The 24064-nt window shown below is 57.2% G+C and overlaps 8 protein-coding genes and 1 non-coding gene across 9 annotated transcripts; 6 read left to right on the plus strand and 3 right to left on the minus strand.

The window, feature by feature from the left end:
• Nucleotides 1–655: 655 nt before the first annotated feature.
• Nucleotides 656–4311, plus strand: P884DRAFT_281638 (uncharacterized protein; the record flags this gene model as incomplete). Its single annotated transcript, XM_069443557.1, has 8 exons — nucleotides 656–1441; nucleotides 1495–1990; nucleotides 2045–2318; nucleotides 2374–2764; nucleotides 2846–3036; nucleotides 3097–3140; nucleotides 3216–3545; nucleotides 3598–4311. The coding sequence occupies 8 exons, from the start codon at nucleotides 656–658 to the stop codon at nucleotides 4122–4124; spliced, it is 3039 nt and encodes a 1012-aa protein (XP_069301568.1). The 3' UTR covers nucleotides 4125–4311.
• A 1706-nt stretch (nucleotides 4312–6017) lies between these two features.
• P884DRAFT_273911 (uncharacterized protein) lies at nucleotides 6018–7934 on the plus strand (the record flags this gene model as incomplete). The annotated part of the gene is made up of 1 exon (XM_069442648.1): nucleotides 6018–7934. The coding sequence occupies one exon, from the start codon at nucleotides 6018–6020 to the stop codon at nucleotides 7932–7934; it is 1917 nt and encodes a 638-aa protein (XP_069301569.1).
• Nucleotides 7935–8994: 1060 nt separating this feature from the next.
• Nucleotides 8995–12823, plus strand: P884DRAFT_273912 (kinase-like domain-containing protein; the record flags this gene model as incomplete). The annotated part of the gene is made up of 4 exons (XM_069442649.1): nucleotides 8995–9665; nucleotides 9782–10232; nucleotides 11648–11827; nucleotides 11888–12823. The coding sequence occupies 4 exons, from the start codon at nucleotides 8995–8997 to the stop codon at nucleotides 12821–12823; spliced, it is 2238 nt and encodes a 745-aa protein (XP_069301570.1).
• A 1024-nt stretch (nucleotides 12824–13847) lies between these two features.
• On the plus strand, nucleotides 13848–15315 carry P884DRAFT_188663 (SCA7, zinc-binding domain-containing protein; the record flags this gene model as incomplete). The annotated part of the gene is made up of 3 exons (XM_069437378.1): nucleotides 13848–13872; nucleotides 14012–14155; nucleotides 14243–15315. 3 exons carry the CDS (start codon nucleotides 13848–13850, stop codon nucleotides 15313–15315), a joined length of 1242 nt encoding a protein of 413 aa, XP_069301571.1.
• A 1673-nt stretch (nucleotides 15316–16988) lies between these two features.
• On the plus strand, nucleotides 16989–17101 carry P884DRAFT_t7. Its single transcript has one exon. It is a non-coding gene; the product is annotated as a tRNA-Ala (tRNA).
• Nucleotides 17102–17731: 630 nt separating this feature from the next.
• P884DRAFT_253291 (uncharacterized protein) lies at nucleotides 17732–18098 on the minus strand. Its single transcript, XM_069440781.1, has one exon. It carries the CDS (start codon nucleotides 17948–17950, stop codon nucleotides 17744–17746), a length of 207 nt encoding a protein of 68 aa, XP_069301572.1. The 5' UTR covers nucleotides 17951–18098; the 3' UTR covers nucleotides 17732–17743.
• A 239-nt stretch (nucleotides 18099–18337) lies between these two features.
• On the minus strand, nucleotides 18338–19411 carry P884DRAFT_273915 (uncharacterized protein; the record flags this gene model as incomplete). Its single annotated transcript, XM_069442650.1, has 2 exons — nucleotides 18338–18841; nucleotides 18908–19411. The coding sequence occupies 2 exons, from the start codon at nucleotides 19409–19411 to the stop codon at nucleotides 18338–18340; spliced, it is 1008 nt and encodes a 335-aa protein (XP_069301573.1).
• A 668-nt stretch (nucleotides 19412–20079) lies between these two features.
• On the plus strand, nucleotides 20080–21766 carry P884DRAFT_288620 (uncharacterized protein; the record flags this gene model as incomplete). The annotated part of the gene is made up of 4 exons (XM_069443964.1): nucleotides 20080–20281; nucleotides 20344–20362; nucleotides 20434–20538; nucleotides 20636–21766. 4 exons carry the CDS (start codon nucleotides 20080–20082, stop codon nucleotides 21471–21473), a joined length of 1164 nt encoding a protein of 387 aa, XP_069301574.1. The 3' UTR covers nucleotides 21474–21766.
• P884DRAFT_3919 (uncharacterized protein) lies at nucleotides 21727–22850 on the minus strand. The gene is made up of 2 exons (XM_069445864.1): nucleotides 22071–22850; nucleotides 21727–22003 (listed from the first exon to the last, which is right to left on the minus strand). The coding sequence occupies exons 1-2, from the start codon at nucleotides 22612–22614 to the stop codon at nucleotides 21981–21983; spliced, it is 567 nt and encodes a 188-aa protein (XP_069301575.1). The 5' UTR covers nucleotides 22615–22850; the 3' UTR covers nucleotides 21727–21980.
• Nucleotides 22851–24064: the final 1214 nt, after the last annotated feature.

Here is a 24064-nt window from a genome sequence, read left to right on the forward strand (position 1 = left end):
CGCACTACGGTCAGGGAGGCCCAGGCCAGGGCCAGAACACTCGCGCGCCCTCTACAGGAGCGTCCGTCTGCAGTATCTGCATTCCTCGACAACCTGGGGCCTGTTGGGAGGAAAAAGGATTGATGGATAGATAGATTTGGTAATAAAAGGACGAACGGAACGGATATTTGCTAGGACTATTGCTATGGGCTAATAGCTAATGTATTTACTGAGTGATGACGGGTTGTCATTTTTTTCTTTTTCGAACCCCGGTACCTGTTATAGGATTTGACTGACAGTGGGCCAGATCTGACCGGCCTACCAACAGGGACGACGAGCCAGGGTTGACATGTATTTAGACAGCATCCCCAAGTGCCGGAGGCACTTGGAAGAATCAACGCATCTTATCACCACTTCTGCAGACCCGTACCAGTAGGTCCAGGAGTGCCGCCCACGGCGCGAGTCAATCGCTTTCTGCAGGTAAGTTGTTTCTGAACTAGTTTCGTCCCAGCCAGCAATATCTTGGTTCCTTTGCCAAGGGTGTTCGGTCTTCGTGCGTTCCCTCACCCTAGCAGCCGCACATTTAGCATTCACCATGGTAATGGTTGCTGAATTTAGTAGGATATGGGCTGACAAGCTTTATAGGGCCACCATGGGCTCGGACTCGGAGGGTTCCATGGAGTTCGGTCGGCTCCATGAACTTATAAATGACAAGTCTCCATCTAAACTGGAAAACGGCGTAAAAGCCGGGCTCGAAGTTCTCTCGAAAATCGATAAAGCTTTCGAGAATGCAAGATCTGTTCCTGAGATTGCGGAATGGGTCAACACTACGGAAAAACTTCGATCACAGACTGCTTATAAACGTGCTGTTGTTGGCGTTGTTGGAAGTACTGGGGCTGGGAAAAGCTCCGTTATCAACGCCGTTCTGGACGAGGAATGCCTCGTGCCCACCAATTCGATGAGGGCTTGCACAGCCGCCATCACGGAGATTGCCTACAACACTTCCCCTGAAGAGGAACAGAAGTACCGCGCAGAGATCCATTTCGTTACGAAGGAAGACTGGATCAAGGAACTGCGAGTAATGTTCGCGGACATGACAGCCGATCAAGGCTCACTCGGCTCGGAGCACACGATCGGTGAGAGCGAGGCCGCAATTTCCTACCATAAAATTCGAGTAGTGTATCCGTACCTGAAGAGCGAGGAGGTGAAAAGAGGCGCTTTCGACATTGACCAACTCGTGGAAGAGCCGACAGTCAAAAGCCTGCTTGGCACCGTCAAGCAGATTGCTAGTTCAGGCTCCAAGAGTTTCCTGGAGCTTCTCAAGACATATATCGATTCCAAGGAGAAAACTCCTGGGAGGAAGAAGGGAGCTGGGGCCATGGAATTCTGGCCCTTAATCAAGGTGGTTAAGGTTTTTATACGGTCACCGATCCTTGAGTCCGGCCTTGTTCTGGTGGATCTCGTAGGTCCCCATGAATATTTCTGTGTGCTCGGGGGCGCTAACACGTGGTATAGCCCGGAGTTCATGACTCCAATGCCGCCCGATCTGCAGTGGCCTCCAAATACATTGAACAATGCTCGGGGTTGTGGGTCGTCGCACCTATCACCAGAGCGGTTGACGACAAGGTTGCCCGGAACCTTCTTGGAGATTCTTTCAAGCGTCAATTACAACTCGATGGCACCTATTCAAATATTGCGGTCGTTTGCTCAAAGGCTGACGACATATCAGTCTCTGAAATTCTCAAGACTCTTGACGAAGGTGAAGAGGCTACGAAGCTGAACGCCCACGCCCAGATCCTTGAGCCTGAACGCGACGCGCTTCAGGATGCGGTCGACACACTGAAAGGGAGGCTGTCCGAAGTGAACGACGAGATCGAGCAACTTCGAACGGAGATTGACACGCTTCGCGCAGCCATGGACTGCTCAGATGATGAGGATGAACTCATCCTCTTTTCGCCCGCGAACTCTCGCAAGCGCCTTTCCCGCAAAGCTGCTTTTGGGAGCCGCAAGCGTATCCGGAATCTGCAGGAGAGCGAATCTGAAGACACGGACTCGGTTTAGGAAGAGGAATCCAGTTCTTCGGACGCCAAGCCGGAGAAAGAGCAGATTTCGAGGGAGGACGCTAGGCAACGTCTTCGGGAGGTCGAAGCTCGGTACAACGCATTGCGCGAAGACTCAAAGGAGCTTCGACGGCAGGTTTCTTCGAAACATAAGGATCTCAAAGCGGTGAAGGCGGAGATAAAGTCGCTCAAGTCGGAGACGAGACAGGCTTGCATCAAGTACCGCAACGACTTCTCTCGGCCTGTCATCCAGGCACAGTTTGCCGAGGGAATCAGAGAGTGAGCCAAACCCTTCTCACATCAAAGCGTTCCACTTGAACTAACAAGCTATCAGAATCGACCAGGAGAATGCAGCTCATGACGAAGATGGCTTTGACCCTAGTCGTCCCTGCCGGGTTTATAGTGAGGTGGCAAAGAAACTTCCGGTCTTCTGCGTGTCAAGCAGGGCGTACCAGAAAATCTCCGGTAGACTCCTGAACGACGAACGGGTTGCAGGCTTCGATCGTCTGGAGGACACTGAAATACCTGCTTTGCAGAGATACGCGTTGGGAATTGCCCAGGAGACCCGGGCAGTAGCTTGCCGTCGATTCCTTGGCGATCTCAGCCAGTTCCTGACCTCCCTTTATCTCCAAGTTGTTCAATCCGACCAGCCACTGAAGCTTGCCGACGGCATAAGAGAGAAAGAACTCCAGTACCTCGAAAAAGCCACGGCTAAGCTCAAGCAGGTGGGTCTTATCACCAATCTCATGCTCATATGCACCAATCTCACAAGGGATCATGACTGACTCATCTCCGCTTTGGTTCAGGAGCTCGAGTCGGCGGCTAAGCAGGCTCACGATCAGGGCCGAGAGATCGTCGAGTTGGAAATCTTTCGAAGACTCACGTCGGCGGCTACACTAGCCTCGGAGGCCGCTGTTTCAACTGTCAATTCTTGGATTTGTCCCAAGGACGACGGGGGTTTGGCATATCAAACTTTCCGCGCGACCTGCGCCAGAGAGTAGGTGATATAGGTTGGCTCACTTAACATTCTGGCCATTTGTGCTAACTTTCCACACAGCGGAGTCTTCAAAGGCAAGAGGGGACCGATGAACTTCAACACTGGTGAGTTCACCATGTCGCTCCTCTACGCTGCCGTCTTCTGAAAACCGGCCTTCTTGAGTTTCTAACCGACGGCAGCCCTCGCCGACCCAATGACAAAGCGTTTGGCATATTCATGGGAACATGTTTTTTCCAGTGCTCTTCCCCAACGCCTGACTATTTTGGGTGACGAGCTCGCCAAGATCCTGAGATCCTTCCGCGTGAAGATGGCCAAGCGCCCAGAGCTCAGGAAAGCGCCGTCCTTCGCCCTGGCAACACGGCAAGTCAAGAATTTGGAGCGGAGGCTCAAAGACATCACGGAGTTGGAAGCCATCATCAGCGCCGGTCAGAAAGGAGCCAATAGGCTTTTTGTTCCTACCGTTGCCGAGTGGATGGCGGGCGCCTACACGTATTGTGTTGATGAGCACGGTGAGAACGCCTGCACTCCCATGGTGTTGAGAGAGTATTGACTTTGTTTCAGGTAAGGGTTGCTACAAACGCATCAAAACTCATGTGGTCGAGCATGTTGAAAGCGTTCGACATGCCATGTTCGAGGCTGTCACGGAAAAGGTGCAAAGGGCTCTGAAGGGCATCCTCGACGACCTCAAATCGGAGATTCAGAACGCTATCCGCAAAATTGTGGATCTGGTCAACAGGGACTACAGCTCCCTATTGGCAAATCAAAACATCTTCAAGGCCTTGGAGACGGCCCGCGATAAGATCTGGGATCTGCTCAACGAGGTTGATGAGCGCTTCGAGCTTGTGTTGCACCCCGCTGTTCGGCCTGCGACCCCCAGCGGATCTGATGATTTGACTATCTTGGATGTCGAAGCCGAAGGATCGGTTACCGTGGCCAGGTCCGAAGCAACTCTTGGTGCCCCAGTCGTCCCTACCAGTGACAAGGACGTATGCTCTTCTGCAATGGACGTCAAGGACAACGTGCGGATCAAGAGGGAGCCGTCATTCACGGCCGCTTCTGGAGAGGATGCCATCATGGAAGGCGTCTGACCACTGACACCTCCCGGTTAAACATGGACGAACGCGGTCAAGGTGGGCAAGCTAGTTCACCCACCTGGATCAGACTCTTGCCTCTTTTCTTTGCTGAGCGGGTGGCCATGGCGCCTGGATCAACAGCTGACTATGTTTGCTTTCGAACGTTTCTCCGTCTCCTGTCTCACCGCCTTGTACACAGAGACCTACTTGGCGGTCCGAAAACGGAATGTTCTATTTTGTGTGTATGAAGTATCTCGGAAACGAGTTGGGACGGAATCATGATGTCTCGCATCTTGGCTTACCATGGGCTGATGTGGCGGAGGGAACAAGTCATTGATGGCTCTGAGTTCGTCAAACAGACCCAGCCCGAGATATGCTGGCGAGCGAAGCTCTGAGGTATCTAGCTCCACGAAGGGATGGAAAATGACGATCCTCAGTCGAGGGATCGATCTTACCAGCACAAAGTGTTGGTGTACGGGGAGCGCTAATCCCCGAATGCGCTCGCTAGCGCCTGATAAGGAGCGGCTGGGTAAAGGAGTCGTCAAGCCGGGATGTCCCTATCTTTTATCTCTTTCACCTTTTTCCTTGCTCTTTCCGACAGGATTCTTCTTCTCCCTTGACTCAGGGTTTGAAACTGCGTGACAAACAGGCATCTCCTCTTTGTATGTATGACTTATACTGTATGGTACACATGTAGGACAGAACACTGGAACACCATTTTTTTAAGCTTGTGAGGCCCAACAAGGCTGACTCCAGGGGCCAAGCTTCTGCCTGAGACTTGCATCTCCAATGGGTCCTAGAGGTGAACATATGCCGTTTAGCTACATGGGTAGACGTGGAGATGGGAGGATCATGTGCTAAGCTTTTATGAGAGCCTTGATCCAAATTCATTGGTTATTGTCGCTCAGAGGAGTGATTGGCGGGGACAGCACGGAACACACTTTGCTCCCGATGACCACTTCCCAAAAAGCATCCCTGCAATAACGTTACAGTAGTACATACACTAGCTGAAGCATCTGCCTAGCTCCAACCGAGCATTGCCGTTGCTGCTGCATGTACGGAGCGATAGTGTCAAGACATCGCGGGCGTTGGTGCAGATTTTCGTTGTTACGTGCCAATAAGGTGTCGGCGTTTCCCCCTCGCTCAAATTGACCGGTAGAGCTTGTCGTCTAGCGAGCTGCACCCTCATATTACGTGCAGCTCCCGTGACGTAGAGAGAGAACGATGGGGAAGAGAGAGAGGGAAAGAGAATGCGAAAGAGCGAAATGTGATTGGAAGAGCCGTTGTCGGCGGCGATTGTTGCATCGCCAATCGACGACACCCATTTCCCAGTGTCGGATTGTTTGTTGTTGGGTTAGGGGTGAGGGGCCCGGAACTAAGCCCTCCAGGTCACTCCCGCCGCGAGTAACTAACTGGTGTACTGTGTAGTCCATACATGGTAAGGAGGAAGGTCCCTGGAAGCCCCTCCCGCCGGCGACCGGCGCCTGACGCTGCCAAGGCGGGGCCACTGCGCGGGGGTCGAGAAACATCGAGGAGGTACTTCGTACTTCGGAGAGGTGGGACTCTAATGCAGGTTCTGGAACCAGGCCTTGCTGCGGCGGAGGGGCCCTCGTTGACGTTACCTGACCTCACCACCACATGCCCCGGAGGAGGAGGAGGATCCTCTGCACACAGCCCCAGTCTTGGTCAGGGCACACGCTCGACCTCCACAAAACTCGGATTCGATCCGGAAACGCCTCTCCCGCAATTCTCGCGCCTCTGCACCACGGTATCTCGGATTATTATGGTTTGCTGCCTGCAGATCGCCAGTCATCCAATCGAGTCAGGCGCATCACCACGAGCACGAGCACGAGCACGAGCGTCATTCGCGGGGTTCCTTCGGCCCCCGGCACACGCACGCGCGCAGGAATGGACGAGGCCGCCCGCCTCGTGTCCGAGCTGCACGACAAGCTCGCCGAGCTCGACGGCAAGGTCGCCGCCTACCAGTGCGGCATGCTGGCCGAATTTCACAAACACATGGACGACTGTCTCAAACAATACCCGGATCACATCTCCACCGAGGTATCCCGAGCCATCACCGCGTCCGTGGCGGCGGGCAGGTACCCGGCGCTGAACCCCCCCAGCCGCGACGCACCGGACTCGCCAGCAATCGACCGACCCAGCTGGGACGACCGCAAGACGTCGCCGCCACCTTTTTTGCGCCATACCTCGGGCACGCCCAAGGAGACCGCGCGGGATCCGCACGCAAGGGAGAAGGAATTCCAGGGCCTGTTTACGCCGGCTTTCCTGCCGCTGCTGGAGAGCGGCAACCGCGCGCTGCACTCGCCGCCAATGTCGCCTCCGCGCGCCTCTAACGGGCAGGCGCTCTCCCGGCCACCGGACAATGTCAGCCAAATGGATGAATCCGGGCAGGCCGGTACGCCCTCATCATCCGCTCACGAGGGTAGTAGGCCGAGGCCGGCTCGGAGCCTGACAGACCGGTCGACGTCATCGGTCGAGTCATGCGGCAGCGACTCGAAAACCAGGAGAAGCGCGCTGCGGCGGTCGTCCAGCTCGGCCAAGGGCAGCCCGCGCCGGGTGCGGTTCGATTTCGAGGGCGAGGAGGTTTTCCCAGCGTCATCTTCTCCCCAGGCACCAGCGCCCACCCCGGGTGCGGAAAGTGGGGCAAAACGGCAAGCCGAGGCGGAGCCGCCGGTCCACGCCACCAGAGATGACTCAACAGCCGAGTACACGGGGCCGTCCCTGCTGGACGTCGAAGGCGAGGAAGACCTGCTGCCAAAACCCAAAAAGGTGTCCTCGACACAGGCGTTGCAGGCGCTCTCCAGGTGTCCGCTCGACGAGGGGACAACCTGGAGGCTCGTCAGCCCGGATTCCGGAGAGCTTCCGACCTCGAAGAACGGAGAAGACGAAGCCGCCAAGACGAACGGGATGGACGGGGAGAAGCAGCCGGAGAACGCGGCAGGCCTGCCGGACAAGTCCGACTCCCAGGTGACCCTCCGGGCCACCGGAGACGGGCAAGGTTTCGCAAGCCCGCAGCCCGACCCACCGCCGCCCCGAGAGTCTTTTGCGATAGACGATGACGGGGATAATGCAGCGTCCGAATCCGACGAGGAGTTCCTCTCGATACCGTCCAGGCGCAAGTCGTCGTCTCCCGCCAAACAGAGCCCGTTTACCCCGCCGCCAAAGCCCCCGGCGGCGGCGGCCAGAAACACTCCAGCGTCCGAGACCGACGGTAGTACTACCGCTGCAGATGACGACGGCCTGGACCCGCTCTTCGATTTTGACGAAGATGCGGGATCCACAAGCTCCCGAACCCAGAAGCACCAGAAATACCTTCCCGAAGCCGAATCGTCTGATGAGGACAGCATCTCCGGCCGCCTCCGGCAAGCAGCCCGCCAAGAACTGCGACAGCAACAGCCACATCAACCACAGCAAGCCGGCGAGCCTTCCTCCTCCCCCTCCCCCTCCTCCCCCTCCCCCTCCTCTGCAGTGCGAATCCCACCCGTCTCTCCCTCGACCGCGCTCTTCGAGCACAGCATCGGCTCGTACATGGGCCGGTCGGTGACGGCAGCCCCGATCAAGGACCCCAAGCTGTACGACGAGATCGCGGGCATGAAGGACGTGCCCTTCCTCGTCGGCAGCGTCCACGACGTGAGCGAGGCCGAGGCGGCGAAGTTGGGAAGCTATCGGGTCTCCTCGAGCATGGGCAGGCGACTCGCCGGGGCGGCCCCGAGGAGCTTCACGGAGCGGCTAGCGCTTGAGGAGGAGATGGAGCGGAGGAGGGCCGCTGGAGAAGGAGGTGATGAAGAGGAAGATGATCTGTAAGGGGGGGTGTTCAACCGTGCGTATACATGAGGAGGAATCTGTTTTCTCTGCTCTTTCTTTATCTCTTCTTCTGTCCTTTACTTATTATCTCTTCTTCTCTCAAACTGCAAGTGCAGGCATTCTGAGGATTGGGACACGAGGATTTCGGTACCTATCGGTGGCTGTCACGGTTCGGGCTTAGCTCGTTGGCTAGATGGGCTGTGTTTCTCGTGCTTGAAATGTATCATTAGGGCTGCTTCAATACCATCGCGAGAGGGAGAGAAATGTGTGGGAGGGATCATAATTCCAAGGGGGAATGACGGAATGTGTGGAGGCATTGGCAGGGGACCGGTCGAGAGGGAGAATGAGAGAGGAAGATGAGGGGGAGAAACGTCGTGTTTAAGCCACTTACGAGGAACTGGAAGATTATTTATTTCACCGTGCGTTCTTTAGCCGCTCTTTGTAACCGTACTCCGATGAGCCAGGCTCGGGAACTCGTGCTGTCTCCATATAGGAGTTTTGCCATAGTTATCGAATAAAAGTTGCCCTCGGCGCATGCAAACGATGCAACCATATAATCCGTACATTAAACTAACCCCACTCGTATGTGCAAGGTTGCTTCCGAGTTCTGCAGGGGTTGTCTCAAGCGGGTTGTGTGGACCAGATCGGCAGCGGAACCTTGCTGGCCGCAGCTCAAGGTCCAGGAGTAGTTATCAAAACTGGCCAATCAACGTACAAGCAACCGTGTCAAGAGATTCTGGGGGCTCTGCTCTCTCGCATGGTCAAACAACACGTTCATTGGACCCTGTCTTTGTTCTTTCGCACAACAGATATCCCCGTCGTTTCTTCAACATCCTCCGTGTGCCGATGCGCGGTGCCTCGCAATTCGAACCGAGCTTGTTCACGGCGACGCTCTGAGCATGACGCCCGAAGCGCTGCGCTAGAAACGAGCCCCGCGCGTCCATCTCAGAGCACCGGGCTCGTTCCTTTATGCCCCCATCGAGAGAGATATTTTATATAAAAAGTGCTCGAAGTGCACGATCAAACAAATACGTATCTGATACCAAAAGAAGAGACGATCATGCCGCTCTTCCCAACCTTCTCTTCCATCCTCCTCCTCCTCCTCCTCCTCCCCTTCCTCTCCCTCCCCCTCTCCCAGGCCTACACCCCGCTCTCGCCCGCCCTCCTCAAGTCGCTCCCCTCTCCCTCCACCGACGACTACGACCCCACCAACGGCACCCTCCTCGCCCCGCTGCTGATCCCCCGCGTCCCGGGAACGCCGGGCCAGAAGGCGGCGCAGGCGCACCTGGCCTCCTTCTTCGCCGCCCACCTGCCGCAGTGGGAGGTGCGGTGGCAGAACTCGACGTCGACGACGCCGGCGACGGGCGACCGCGCCGTCCCGTTCGCGAACCTGATCGCCCGCCGCGAGCCCCCCCGGTTCCGCCGCCGCGGGCCCGGCACCGCCTCCTACCTCACCCTGGTCGCGCACTACGACAGCAAGCGCGAGCCCGAGGGATTCGTCGGCGCCACCGACAGCGCGGCCCCCTGCGCCATCCTGATGGACGTCGCCCGCTCCGTGGACGGGTTCCTGCAGAGGATGTGGGCCGAGGCGGGGGAGAAGGAGGAGGAGAAGGAGGAGGAGGAGGAGGCGACGGAGTGGCGGCAGAGGGACGAGGGGATCCAGATCCTGTTCTTGGACGGGGAGGAGGCGTTTGTGAAGTGGACGGATACCGACTCGCTTTACGGGTCGAGGTGAGTTCCTTTTTTCTTGTTCGCTTTTGTCTGATCTGATCTTCTCTTTCCTTGGGGTCGAACTACGTAAAATATAGGACAGCGCTGATCAGCGTTGGTCCGCGAAACGACTCCAGGGCCCTCGCCGAGGAATGGGAGGCTACCACGAACCCGGCCGGTTCACCGTTCAAGAGCCCGATGCAGCAGATCAGCCTGTTCGTGCTGCTCGACCTGCTGGGCGCGCCGAACCCGCGGGTGCCGTCGTACTTTCAGGGTACCCATTGGGCGTACCAGCGGATGGCGGCACTCGAGGGCAGGTTGCGGCAGCTGGGCCTGCTGGAGAGCAAGCCCGGGAAGGAGCCGTTTCTGCCCGAGAGCGGCAAGATGGCGACCCAGTTCAGCGGCGGCGTCTACGTAGGCGACGACCACGTCCCCTTCATGCAGCGAGGTGCGCCGGTGCTGCATCTTATCCCCGGGCCGTTCCCGGACGTATGGCACACCTTGGATGACGACGGAGAGCACTTGGATATTCCGACGGTGAAGGACTGGGCGCGCATCGTCACCGCGTTCACGCTAGAGTGGATGGACGTGCAGAAAACGGAGCCGCCGAAGGACGGGCAGCCCTGAGACACAGTTTCGCAATTACGCTTGGACGCCATAATTCGCACGGGCGCAACATTAGACTCAGACGGCACCCTGGCGCCTTTACTCGACTTTGCATGGATACTGAATGTCTGCTGAGCTCCTATACTCCACGACAGTCGAGAGAAGCAAGCAGCACTCGGCACTCTACGCTCGACACAGACTCGTCGAAACAGCTCCCGTGATAGAGACCGGATGAAAGTCAGAGAGGGGGAGGAAACTCCCTTGATGAGGTGGAATTCGTGGGATCGGCACGCTGCCGCAATACCGAAATCAGTGAGCGACGTGAAGGGTAAAGTGAGCCTGTCAGACCCTTTTCCGGGTTTGGGTCACACACGCGGTATGTAATTCGATCGCTTTCTAGGGGGCAACATGGAATCAATTTTCGAGAGCGCTCGGCTTCCGCAAAGCATGTCGGATCTCCCGCAATTCTAGGAGAGCACTCGGCAATTCTCTCCCCACACACGCAGTTTCGCCGTGCCACTGTGGCTATGCTTCTATGCCACCATGATCGCATGCTCTTCAAAGAGGAAAAAGACCCTGCACGAATCTTCGGTTGATCTCTGTCAGTTTGCCTACCCAGAAGCGCATCGTCGGCACATCTTTTTCCCTCGGCGATACGCCTTTTTTTCCGTACCTCTTTCCGTCCCTGCCCTATCCTCATCAGATCTGTCAATCTTCTTGCGAGTACGGATTGCTTCCCTACTCGTACTGAATGCACTCCCACGATCTTTGGGGTATAGTTGTACTCTGTTCTTTGCAGCTTGCAAGCGAACCCTGCCGGATTGGGACTTGGCACGGTACAGTTAAAGTGCGTGTTTGCACGGTCGCCCGCACGGGGTGGCTCCGACGGAAGCGATTGGTGGGGGCGGGGCAGGTGTTCGTGCCTCGCCTCAGCATTGCAATGGTTAGTTAAACGCCGATCATCCTGGCCCGCCCTGGCTGCGGCCTGACATGTGTTTCGGTTGGCTTTGAAGAGCACATCGCCCATCTCATCTGCCCGTGGGCGGAAAACAAAAAGGCAGCACGCGGCAGGGATAAAAGTTGGATCTCGTTCTCTCTTCAATTTCTCGTCCGTTTTTACCGCTCCTCTGCACCCGACTTTACCTTAACCCATTCAACGACAGTGGGATCCGCCGCCGACCGGCCCAGCCCCCGTCCCGACTCGCTTGACAGAAAGTTCATAATCCCCGGAATCAGGGTCTAGTTGCAACGTTCCTCGGAAAGGCTCACGCTTTCTCCCTTCCTTTTCGAGATTCTTCACGAACTACGGCGCCGCTAGACTGCCGATCTCGCCCCCCCACTAAAAAGCGGCCAGTTGCTACGGGCATCGCGCTGTTCACCTCGCCACACTATAGTAGCCTTCTACTCGATCGCCACCAATTGCCCGCTCTGCCATTCTTAGCGACCTTGATCGATCGTCCAACACCCTTCCTCAAACCGCGCGCGCTCTTAAGACTTGGACCAGAATCATGGATGGAAAGAGACATGCTGCGTCCTTCCAGCAGCTCGAGAAGCTGGGAGAGGGAACATATGCCACAGTAAGTCGGACCCTCCTCGGTAATCGGGCGTCGGCCCCAGGAGGTACTAACATGACCGAGGTGTTCAAAGGGCGTAATCGCCAGACAGGCGAGCTAGTGGCCTTGAAGGAGATTCACCTGGACTCGGAGGAGGGCACTCCCAGCACCGCGATCCGCGAGATCTCGCTCATGAAGGAGCTCAAGCATGAGAACATTGTCGCCCTTCACGATGTCATCCACACCGAAAACAAGCTGATGCTCGTCTTTGAGTACATGGACGGCGACCTGAAGAAGTACATGGACACCCAGGGCGACAGGGGCGCGCTGAAGCCCCCAGTCATCAAGTCGTTCATGTACCAGCTTCTCAAAGGCATCGACTTCTGCCACAAGAACCGGGTCCTGCACCGGGATTTGAAGCCGCAGAACCTGCTCATCAACAGCAAAGGGCAGCTCAAACTGGGCGACTTTGGTCTTGCCAGGGCGTTTGGCATTCCCGTCAACACCTTCTCCAACGAGGTCGTCACCTTGTGGTACCGGGCGCCCGACGTCCTGCTCGGCAGCCGCACATACAACACAAGCATCGACATCTGGTCAGCAGGCTGCATCATGGCCGAGATGTTTTCCGGTCGGCCCTTGTTCCCCGGCACGACCAACGAGGACCAGATCATCCGCATCTTCCGCATCATGGGCACGCCCAGCGAGAGGACATGGCCGGGCCTGTCGCAATTCCCCGAGTACAAGGATTCGTGGCAGACGTACGCGACGCAGCCGCTCTCCAGCATTCTGCCGCAAATCGACCCCGTCGGCATCGACCTCCTCCAGCGCTTGCTTCAGCTCCGACCTGAGCTCCGCCTCTCGGCCGCCGAGGCTCTGGCGCACCCGTGGTTCAACGACCTGGTCATGGCCCAGACGGGTCCTAAGCAACATCCGCAGCACCTCCAGGCACAGCCCATGATGCACCCGCACGGGGGTTATCAGCAGACCGTACCGAGCCAGGGAAACTATGGCGGCTACTAGTGGTGGCGGCGGCGGCGGCAGCAGCAGCAGCAGCAGCAGGCGGTACCTGCGCAGGTCGGTTTCGCGCAACAACCACCCACAGCGGATGAACCTAGTTGGATGTGGCCACACCAAGGTTTTGCCACCCATCCTGCCCTTTACGATGCCTCCCAGTGGCAGCACCTGCAGCAAGGCTATGTCTATCAGTATCCGGGAGCGGCACCCAATAATGCACAGCCAGGTGTCGGATTTCCAGGGGGCGACCCTACGCCAAGTTCTTCGTCGCGGGCATGGCCCTGGCCGCCAGACAGAGCTGGCTAGAAGACGAGAGATTGGGGGGGCTGTTACCCGCCGCAACGTATGCTTATCCTACAGGGCGGCAGTTAGTATCCAAAACGAACCCCCTAAGGAGCCGCCTATTTCGGACAGCTTTTTTCTTGATGGAGTGCAGGTTTCGAGAGATGTCAGATGTGAAATGAGCGAGAAGGATTGATAATGACCAGGGGGAGGGGGCATAAGTAGCGAGGCGGTGACGGAAATTGATAAAACAGGCAGCGCTCTAGACAGTAGAAATTCTCTAACTAGTGCTCTCACTTCTTTTGCCGACCGAGGGCGATACTGTGATGATGAGAAGGTATGCTTGGGCTGCAGTTTTTCTTTTTGCTGCCGAGTTGCTACGTAAAGCAGCCCTTCTGCTGATTGACTTATCGATAACCTTATCCGTAGTTATATATTATTCTTATTAGCTTACCTTACCAAGCAGTAACTATGTACAGTAGGTACTTAGGTACCTAGGTATGTTGCGTAACGGGTAGACCAGCGCTCCGTATTTACACGTGCTCCACTCGTTCCTGGCGCTGCCCGTGCGCCTCACTACCCCGTCCTGCGACGTGCAACGAACGACCAAGAAAGACCCAAGAGGCAAAGAACACCCAGAAATGGGCAGCATCAGTCTGTTGGCCGCAGCAGTGCTATTCCAGCACTCCCTCTAGGTTACTCTTTTGAATGAGTTCAATTTTTTTGATAGCACGGCCATCGTGTCGCCATGGCCACGATGGATTCCCGCAACGGTATGTTTGCTGCTGCGAGACGCGCTCCTCTTATCCACTGCCCCCCCTCCCCTCCATTCCCTCCCACACGCACACACGCGCGCGCTCTCTGGGACTTCCGTAACGTCTGGCTACTAACTATCCCGCCCGGCTGCAACAGACGAAGAGGCCACCATCAAGGTCGCCTCGACCAAAAAATCCGTCACCCCCTCCCGCTCACAGGCTTTCGGCAAGATTAAGCTCAGGAAGCCTCCTCCAAAACAGGTCAAGCCCGGCAACTGGAAGGAGGCCGCCGTCATCGAAGGTTCGCGGCTCCGCGCTTGCTTTTGCGAGCCGGTCGGTCGGCTCCCATCCTGCCTGTACGCATGCTAATTGTCGTGTCCGTTCGCAGAGGACAAGAAGAAATCCAAGGACAATGCGATCACCGCCGCCTCTCCCAGCCCGGTGATCATCCCGCTTGAAGATGCTTCCCGCGAGAACTTCCACACCGGCCGCCCGCTCGAGGATGTGCTCGACATGTTCCAGTGCAAACATTGCAAGAAGGTCATCACGCGATCCGCCGGTGCCGACCACGTTGCCCGATGCTTGAGGATCAAGAAGGAGAAGGCACAGCGCAAGAAGGAGGCACGCGAGGCACGCGAGCGTCTCAAGGAGGCGGCCAGGGAGGAGGAGGCGCGCAAGGCGGAAGGGGATATGGCCGGCCGGGGCGACGACGATAGCGACGACGATGACGACGCGAAAGACGGTGCGGGCAAGACGGCCGGCAAGGGGAAGAAGACAAACGTCGCCGGCAAGAAGAGAAAAGCGGAGGGCGAGCTCGACAAGGGCAAGGCCAAGAAGAAAAAGGACGAGCCCAAGCCGAAGACGGCGAAGCCAAAGGGCCCCGTCGATGTCGAGAGGCAATGTGGCGTGCTGCTGCCCAACGGCCAGCCCTGCGCCCGATCTCTGACGTGCAAGAGCCATAGCATGAGCGCCAAGCGAGCCGTGCCGGGCCGGTCCCTGCCGTACGACATGCTCCTGGCGGCGTATCAGAAGAAGAACCAGGCCAAGCAGCAGAAGGCCGCCATCGACGCCAACGCGCCCCTGGAAGACGACGACGACGCCAACCAGGGGGCGGTCGACAGCGACGAGGAGACGGCAGCCGTAATGAGTGCCCTTGCCAACTGGAACCCGCAGCCCGTGGTCCCGCAGCCCGTCTTTGCGCCTACGAAGCGGCAGTACCAACTCGCGCGCCTCCACGAGCAGCTCCAGGCCGCGACGAACGGCGGCCGGGTCAACATCTTCAAGGTCGTCGGCTACGGCGCGCAGCGGCTTCCCGAGGGGCATCCCGGCCTGCTCGACCACGACGATGCGCCGGGCGAGCCGGACCCGGCCCCGGTGGGCGGTCATTTCTCGCGGCGATCGTCCAGTTTCAGCCTCGGGGGACCACCCCAGCGGCGGCCGTCGGTCACGGGTCGGGCGTAGGGCGCTCGAGCTTTCAGCCTGGCGACGCCTACCTTGTACGGCCGGGCCGCATCGGCGGGGTTCGTTGCTGATTCGAATAAGGATGCCGCAAACGGTATCAAGATGGTAGGGCCCGAAGCTGAAGCTGAAGCTCCAAAGCAACGGCGGCAGCAGCAACAGCCACGGTCGCGACAAGCACGTAAGCAGCAACCGCAGCAACAGGGGGTCATGCGGCGACGACAACAAGCCGCGACGCAAGAAGCCAAAAAACGGGCGGCTTCGCAAAGGCAACGATGCGTCACATACCAACGGCCGGAGCAGCAGCAACAGAAGGAACAGCGGCAAGCTCGTCCGCAGGGGACCGACGCACCGCAGCAGGCGCCCCCAGCGACGAGCCAACGAGAACCCTCCCGGGATGAAGCCGAGCGGATCTATCACCGGCGGCTGCATGCCCAGGCCCAACGTCAGCTAGCGGCCATGTGGCGTGGCCAGGCCCAGGCCCAGATTGCGGCCATGCGCCTGGCCGAAGCTCGCGCTCGGAGTATGGCTTCACATGGCGCACAGTCCCTGCCCGGGGCACAATCTCGGATTGCCCCAGCGCAGTCCACGTACCCGATTGATAGCATGGCCGCTGCCGTGGCCGCCGCGATAGCCATCGCGGGGCCCCATAACTTGCGACCCGTCGTGCCTCCAGCGTGCCTGCCTTCGGCGCTGTTGGCCTCCTCATCCACGTCTGCTTCGACTCCTGTCCCTGCTCCTACTGCCCCGTCCCTGGATCATCCGGGGATGACGGCGCCCGACCAAGCGACTGGCAGTCCTGCGCCGTCCAGCTCGCCTTTCTCATCCAACGCCAGAGCTGCTGCGGTCAGCGGTGCACCTATTCCAGTTGCTGTGTCGTTGGCGAACGGACCGCCCGGCTAGTCTGAATCTTCGGGTGCCCACTCCCCACGGGTATGACGATGGAAGGGGCTGGAACCCCAAAGCTCCCCGGGTCGAGAGGTCGGGTGCGGACGGAGACCGTGAGCCGAAGGAGGACCCGGATAGTGTTATGGATTGACCTTGGGAAGTAGACGCCTATTGCGACGTCTTAACTACTTCCAGCGCCCCGGCGTTCGAGTTGAGCAGATATTATACCCTTTTTCATGTGATTTCCCTTTCCCTTTCCTATTTTGCTCTTGGGGCTCATTCTTCTTTTCGTCCTCGTCTTCCATGGGAACGCACTTGGCTTGGGTTAGGGAGTACGGTTGGCCCCCGGGATAGCTTGGGAACGTGTCGAGGGGCATTGGGTCGATGGCGCTTTGTTGTTTCCTCATGGTGGTTAGAGCGTTTTTTAAAATAGGCAGGACTTCATTTTCCGCATGGACAATTTCGAGATATCCATCCTCTGGGTCTCGTACTTCGCCTCTTTGTGGACAGTTGTGTCGGTTGGGCATCCTTCACATCCCATCCGTCCTCCCCTGGCGCTCCCCCCCCCCCCAAAATCCCTCCTAAGATCCATGGACGTATTGTACTGTCTCTCCTACCTAGTCAAAGGACCCCGTCGCTGGAAGGAAGGAGTATGTACGTTTTCCGAACCTCCCCACTACTCTCCCAATGCGGCATTGACACGGACTTCATAAACCGTCCTCCACGATCCTGTCGCAACGACAGCGGTCTCCACCCCGGAGTGGTAACATCTCCACTTCCTCACACAAGGGCGTGTGGCTCAGTTGGTAGAGCGTTCGCTTCGCATCTTCAGTACGAGAGGGAAAAAAACTCGAATACGCGTGCATGCGAAAAGTCCTGGGTTCGATTCCCAGCTCGTCCAGCATCAAATACCAAGCGAGGAAGGTAAAAGGGAGGGGGGATTGTCATCCTTTTTTTTTCCTCTTTTTTTTTTGAAGAACTTTCGAGGGCGCATTTGTATACTCTTCTCAGCCAGCGACTTTAAATTCAGATAAGAGAAGCACTGCCTGCACGTTTGATGCTCAGCCGGGGCTTGCAATTTCGTTGGGCCAAAACTGTTTCTCTATCTCAGCTGTGTCTTTCTATCACATGCACTCGCGTACGGAATCACTAGCAGTCAAGTTAGTTACCAGTGCAAGGGTGCATGAACTGTGCGTTATCTACCTTGGCAGCAAGGAGCGGCTGGGTGACGTCGATAGTGCCCGCGGATGGTAGTCTACCAACTACACCTCGGCTCAAACGTCCCATATAGGAAACACAACAGTATAAGTATATCCGTACTCGAAATGATGATTGGACAATCTAACGAAGTCCAGATAACGCTTTGAAAAGTACCAGACCAAGGCCAATTTAGCCGGTCATCGACCCACCCCAGCCATTTCTCCCCTTGATGACCTCTATACTGCAGTCTTTCCCTGATCCTAGCAGGTGCTCAAGAGGTTGCTAGTGCCGAGGGAGAAGTGGGACGAGCCGGGCGCGAGGACGACCTTCTTGCTGGCGGCCGTCAGCAAGGTGGTAGCGACGGCCGTGACCTATTCCTTTCAGATCGCCAAGGCGAGGGTGCAGGTGTCTGGCCGCGCCAGAGGAGAAAGGGAAGCGCAAGGTGAATGGCAACATCTTCGCGACGGTGCTGAGGACTGCGCGGGCAGAGGGCGGAAGGGCGCTGTATGACGGGATTGCGGGCGAGCTGTTGAAGGGATTTTTCAGCCATGGCACGACTATGCTGTCCAAGGATGTCGCTCTCCGACTGATTGTACAACTCTATTTTGCCATCTTGGGTATCTTGAGGCAGAACCCGCAGTTGGGGTTGAGGCTACCTGAAAGGGTGAGGAAAGCCCGCGAGGAGGCGCGCAAGCGGTACCTACAAGCTTCCTCGATTGGGGGGGGCGGGGGAGGGTGCGCCGAGGAGCACGCTATGTTCAGAGTGTGGTTGGCTCGGGCCAAAGTGTTCCCACGAGTTGGTTGAGGGCGGTCAAGAAGGCGGGCTAAGAGAAGGTATGTAGACAAGCAGAAACATACTTCTGGTGCTCGGAGCCGCGATTGCCCTCCCTGCTGCGACTTGCATGGCCCATGACCGTCAACTCCCCCTTCTCCCCTTTCAGCATCGAAAGGTCACCGAGTCCTTCCTGACTTGATTGTTGCCGCCGGCCGAGAAGCCCGTGCCCTCGCGCCGAAGCTCCACCAAGCCAGGTCGGATTTTCTCCTTGCCTTCTTTCTTGCTAGCCTCCTTCTCTGTCAAGTCAGCTTCACAAACATAGCATCGGACCGGCTCTCCGCCGGATGGCTTCATGAATTGGTCTACACAGCTCTTGCAGAGAACGTGGCCACATGGTTTGGCGAGCGTTGGCTTAGACGAGTTCGACAAGACCTTCTTGCAGGCCGGACATATCCTCTGCGGCTTGTCGGTACCCGAATTTGTCTCTTCTGTGAAGTTTATGGTGATGAGGGTGTGCAGGGAGTAGTGGTGCGGTTTTTCCTCCGACGACGCCGGGCAAATTGGCTGTGTTTTGAACTTCTTCTTCACCTCGTGCAAGGTGTTGTTGTTATTTGACGACGGCGTTACCGTAGGAGACCAGAATGAGGGGAGCTTCGGTTTTGACGCCTGTCATTTGCGCGCCCGTTAGCTACCAAGATCGGCAAACGGCCTTATTGATGGGGGTTACCCCACCTTCTCTTCGTCGATAGCCTTCCTCGCCTTAGCCCGCTCTTCCTCGGCGATGCGGGCGAGTTCATCCGGATCAAGGGAGAACTTGCGCTTCTCCCCCGTTTTCGGGCCCTTCTCACCAACATTTCCGCCGCTGTCGCCCTGATCATTCCGCCCTGGGGGCTCCGCTTTCTCTCTTCCTGTACTGCTCGCGCTCTCCCTCTTAATGCTGAGCCCGGCCTGCGTCAGCTCAAACTCTCGTATGGCACGTTCCTGGGCCTCGGCGTCCAGGCGGGCCTTTTCCTCCTGGGCCTCGCGCTCCTCCTGCTCGCGTGCCTTCTCTGCCCGCTTGATCTCCTTCTTCTGGGCCAGGATGTTGCTGAGGGCGCACTCGCGGCAGAATATGTCGCCCTGGGCGCACGCGACGGGGTCTATTGAGGGCTCGAGGCAGAGCCAGCACGAGGCGAAGGGCAGGAAGGAATCCCGCGAGAGGCGCGCCGTCGACGAGCCCCAGGCCGCGCGGGCCATCGCCCGCTCGTGGGACGTGAAGATGGGCCGGCTAGTGTTTCTCTTGCCTGCGAAGCCGGATTAGACTTTCCTGGCATCGATGTTTGACTCTGGAACACTTACTATGTGCCATGGTGTTGTGGCGGAAAGAGTTATGGTTTCTAGAAACGTGATAATAAGCGCTGAACAGCTGCAGGAACTGTAGCTCCTCCGATTCCCCACAGCGGCAGTCGTGGAGCACCTCGTCAGAGTACGGATGACATACATACAATAGTTACGGCCTAGGGCTGTGGTGGGTGCAGCGGGAACACCGCAAACGCTTGGCAATTGTGGGGAAGCAACAAAACCCCTGCAGTTTACAGTACACGTGCAGTCAGCGAATCCATGTCCTGCTCGAAGCCCCGGATAGTCGATCCGTGTCGGCAACCGCGACCCTATTTTTTTCCCCCCCCAGGCCCGAGGAAGGTGCGTTCCCAACAATTATAGGGCGTGTGGAACCCTGCGATGATCTCGTTAGAGGCATTCTTTTTCGTTTTTCCCCTTTCCCTTATCTGCTGATGAGCGCGATTATCCCCATGGTTACTTCCCGCGACAATTGGTTGCTCTCGACGGGAATGAGACCATGTGTGAAACCTCGCTCACCACCATTCCTTTTTAAATAGTTTGGCTTCTACCTCGAGATCTCGGCCATGGCGGCTCCCGAGCCGGCCCTTCAGCGGCCGAGCCTCTCCATGCGCTTAAAATCGGCCATGATTATGGGCATGACGGGCGTTTTGTCAAAGTGCTTTTTGTACGGGTTTAACCGCGTTGAGGTGACGGGTCTCTCGCGCTTCCTTGACATCCTAGACAGCCGTAGAGACCCTGCAAAGCGCCAGCGCGGACTCTTAACTGGTGAATCTCATCTTATCAATCAGTCTCCCCTCCCCAACATCCCACATGCTGACGTGCCGTAGTTTCGAACCATATCAGCGTGTGAGTTCCTTACGCAGCATCTTGACAACCGCGCCTGGCTCAGCGCCCGCAACTCATACCGTCCCTTCCAGACTCGATGACCCCGTCGTCTGGGGCATCCTCCCCCTGAGCTACGCCTTTGACCCAACCAACCTGCGCTGGACCCTTGGCGCCGCCGACATCTGCTTTTCAAACAAGTAAAGCGCCCTTCTCTCCTCCATCCCTGTCCCTTCCCTTCTTGTCCAACTGTGCTTTGCTTCTTTCCATTCGTGCATCTTCTAACGGTGCCCCGAGGCTATTCTCCAACTTCTTCACCTACGGCCAGGTCCTGCCCTGCCACCGGCTCAAGCACTCGCCCTTCGGCGGGCCCTTCCAGCCGGCCTTGACCCAAGCCCTCCGCCTCCTCTCGCACCCTCCAGCCACCTCCCTTTCCCCATCATCATCCCATCGAGCCGCCGCCGCCGCCGCCCCGCCAGCGACGTACACAACCACCGGCACCGACGTGCACACCGCCCCTCTCCAGGCTTACCCCTCCCACCGCCGCTACAGCTGGGTACACGTCTTCCCCGAGGGGTGCGTGCACCAGCACGCGTCGACCGACCTGCGCTACTTCAAGTGGGGGCTGGCGCGGCTGATTCTCGAGGCGGACCCGGCCCCGGACGTGCTTCCCATGTTCATCGACGGCACGCAGCGCGTCATGCCCGAGGACCGCGGCTTCCCGCGCTTCCTGCCCCGGGTGGGCAAGACGGTGAGGGTCGCCTTCGGCGAGGTCCTCGACTACGAGCGCACCTTTGGCGACCTCAAGAGGCGCTGGGAGGGCCTGGTGAGGAGGGAGAGGGAGAGGATCGAGAAGCGGCAGCAAGGCGGTGGCGCGCCGGCGAGGCAGGCCGAGAGCATGCTGGTCGGGGAGCTGGCGACGGATGAGCTCAAGTACGGCAAGGAGGCGCAAGAGATCAGGATAGAGGTCGCGCGGCGGATGAGGGCCGAGATCCTCAAAGTGAGGGAGTCGCTGGGCGGGTACCCCGAGCCGGATCCGACGTTTGCCTTGGCTGAGACGTGGCGGTTGGATGGTGATATCGAGGCCAAGAAGTACAAGAGTCGGGTGGATGGGAGTAATATCAGCCAGGATTGAGCCGTGGCTGTTCTTTCATGTGTTCTCATTTGCTTGGCAAAAGGTACAGAGGTTGGTTTACACAGAAGCTTGTTAGATAACTGTGGATGTACAACAGCGAACCGGCAACATAAGGATTGGAAGGGCCTTACGTAGTCTCGATTCGTCTGGAAGGGGCACCATCGCGCGCTAACGGGAATGGGTTATTTGTTCTTTTCTTTCTGAGGCGGGACGAAGCGCGCAATCGTCGTCAGAAGTTCGACCGATGGCCTGTCAGATTCAGATACTGTCTCGCGAATAATCGAGATCCAGTTAAAAAAAAAAAAAAAAGGTTCTGGGAGAGCCTCCTCGCAGGAGGGTTCAATATGGGTTGGGATCAGCACGTCGGGTTCCAGAGACGAGTACTAGAACGAGCCCTATTTCGAGGCGATCATAGAGAAACACAATTGCGAGAGGCCGCGGGGCCCGTCAGACGGCACAAGATTGAGGGAGGTGCTCAGAATTGCGGCACCGCCCACAACGTGCGGCTCATTCCGACGACTGCGAATGACCTAAAGATGGTGAGCAGGTCGGCTCTCTCGACACAAGCCCTGCGCGAACCAGATGACCAGCGCTTACCTCGTACATAGCCATCGTCACCACGATCCGAAGCACGATGTCTATTATGTCCAGATTGCCCAAATCTCGGACAGACGAAGCCATGTTTTTGCAACGCAAGTCCGTAATGATGCTTCGCCAGCGTGTTCAACGACTCGTCACCGCTAAGATTCGACATACCGGCCAACCCCGCGACGGCCATAACGTCTCGTGTCTCGTGCGAGTGCACCCGCCTCACCCCCTGAAGTTCATGGATCGCTCGAGACTCGTCCGGGAGCCCAACCACGTAGTGCTCGATGTGGAAAAGAATGGCCTTGTCAGCAGGTGTAACATCGATCTCCTTGGGAAACCGTTTCGCCGCGGGCGTCTTTTGGCTTTCCGTTGCGACAGTCGTCAACGGGCTTGCGCCGCTTCCCGGTGCCGATGATCGGCTTCGATTCTGTGTTGAAGCTGAGGTTGATGTGGGTGAAGATCCCAGCAAGTCTCGTCCCGGGGAAGATGTCTGGTGACGCCTCTGATACTCCCCGTTGAGCGTGTGCCTTTTGCATAACCTTGGTGCTCTCATCCCGAAACATTAATGAGAGCTGATCTCGATAACCCGGACACTGCCTGCGTATCCGTGTGCATTGGGTACATTGTGGTTGGACCTTGTCGCACTAAGTCGAGTCAGCAGGAGGCACCCTCATGGGAGATCCGAAGAGGAATGCATCGATGGCCGCGATTGAATACAAGACACGAGTGTGGCTTAGATTTACGGCAACCTGCTCGTTCTGGTCCGAAACTTCCCAATCTTTTTGCCGCTCCTCCCAAGTTACCGAAAGCGAAGGATTACCTTGATTCGCCTTGTTCGTCAGCTTCGACAGGCTAAAGATGCTTTATCGCAGTAAACCATGGCTGGGGTTACTCAAATACATAATTATACATGCGGGAGAAGAGAGCCGAAGCAGGTGATCAAACCGCTAAAGGAATCTCAATCAGCACCGAATGTTCGTCATGCCGTTCCTGACAAACGTAGGGCCGCCGGAGAGTTAACCGAGCAGGATTTCCAGATTGGCGGCGAGCTGGCTGGAGATAGCGACAGGAGACAAGCAGCGCACACCGGCATCCTGTGGGGAGAGGCTCGGATCCGCCGGTTCCTTGGTGCGCTTCCTCGCCCTAGTAAGTAGGATATTAATATACTTTAGGTGGTTATAGATAGACTTAGCTAAATCTATATATTAAAAGTCTAAAAGGCATTCTAGCTCCCAACGGTCGGCTCCTTCCTTGTGGACAGCTCGTCTCCATGCGTCTAACGCTAGAAGCGATAACTAGATGTGAAGAAAACAGCGGTAAGAAGGGTGCCGAAGGTGTGAGATATGTACCCGTTGTTGTTTGAGAAGAGAAGCGATGATGACATTGATGGGCCAGGTGACTTTTTCCAACGAGACAGAACTCTCTAGGCATAAACAATGAAAGATGAATTCGAAAACGGGGTGAGGCTATTGCCAACCCCAAGCGAAAGCGCCAAAACCGGGTGCGACCAAGTGGTTTCACCCCAGATCGTCCCTGAGAACGAATACGACACTAGAACAGGGGACTCTACAAACCCCCGACGCTGGGTGGCTGAACCCGAGCGGCAGTGGGGTAGCGGAGAGTCCCCTCCCTTGATGTCGATCTGATCTTGTCACGCACCTACCAAGGAGACATTGCTGTTGTCACTCCGGCATGTATGTGCACGTAAAAGTACAAATTGCGTTCACGTGTTCCACGCCGCCCAAAGGGGCTGAAGGAGCCAACTCACTATTGGGCCAGGCTGGGAGCGCGGCTCCAGAGCCGCTCGTCGAGGATGAGGTCCTTGCAGTGTTCAAAGTTTGTTCAAAGACGCAGGAGTTCTGTGGGACCAACAAGACGGGAAGGAGAAAAACGACACCAGCACGGACCATCTGCAGTGCCGCTGTTGCCCGTCGATCAGCAGGTCCCTGCCTGCTGGGAAGGCGAAACCTCTCTCAACAGAAGGCGCGCGGTGCTCTTGGCCA

This window comes from Thermothelomyces heterothallicus, assembly GCF_042370625.1.
Source record: "Thermothelomyces heterothallicus CBS 202.75 unplaced genomic scaffold P884_scaffold_1, whole genome shotgun sequence".
Taxonomy (NCBI): domain Eukaryota; kingdom Fungi; phylum Ascomycota; class Sordariomycetes; order Sordariales; family Chaetomiaceae; genus Thermothelomyces; species Thermothelomyces heterothallicus.

Coding starts and splice junctions, on each gene's coding strand:
- P884DRAFT_3919 (XM_069445864.1), bottom strand. CDS start 22,614: ATGAGAGCACCAAGGTTATGCAAAAGGCACACGCTCAACGGGGAGTAT. Junction 22,004..22,070: donor TGACGATGGCTATGTACGAG/GTAAGCGCTGGT, acceptor CACCATCTTTAG/GTCATTCGCAGTCGTCGGAA.
- P884DRAFT_253291 (XM_069440781.1), bottom strand. CDS start 17,950: ATGGCTGAAAAATCCCTTCAACAGCTCGCCCGCAATCCCGTCATACAG.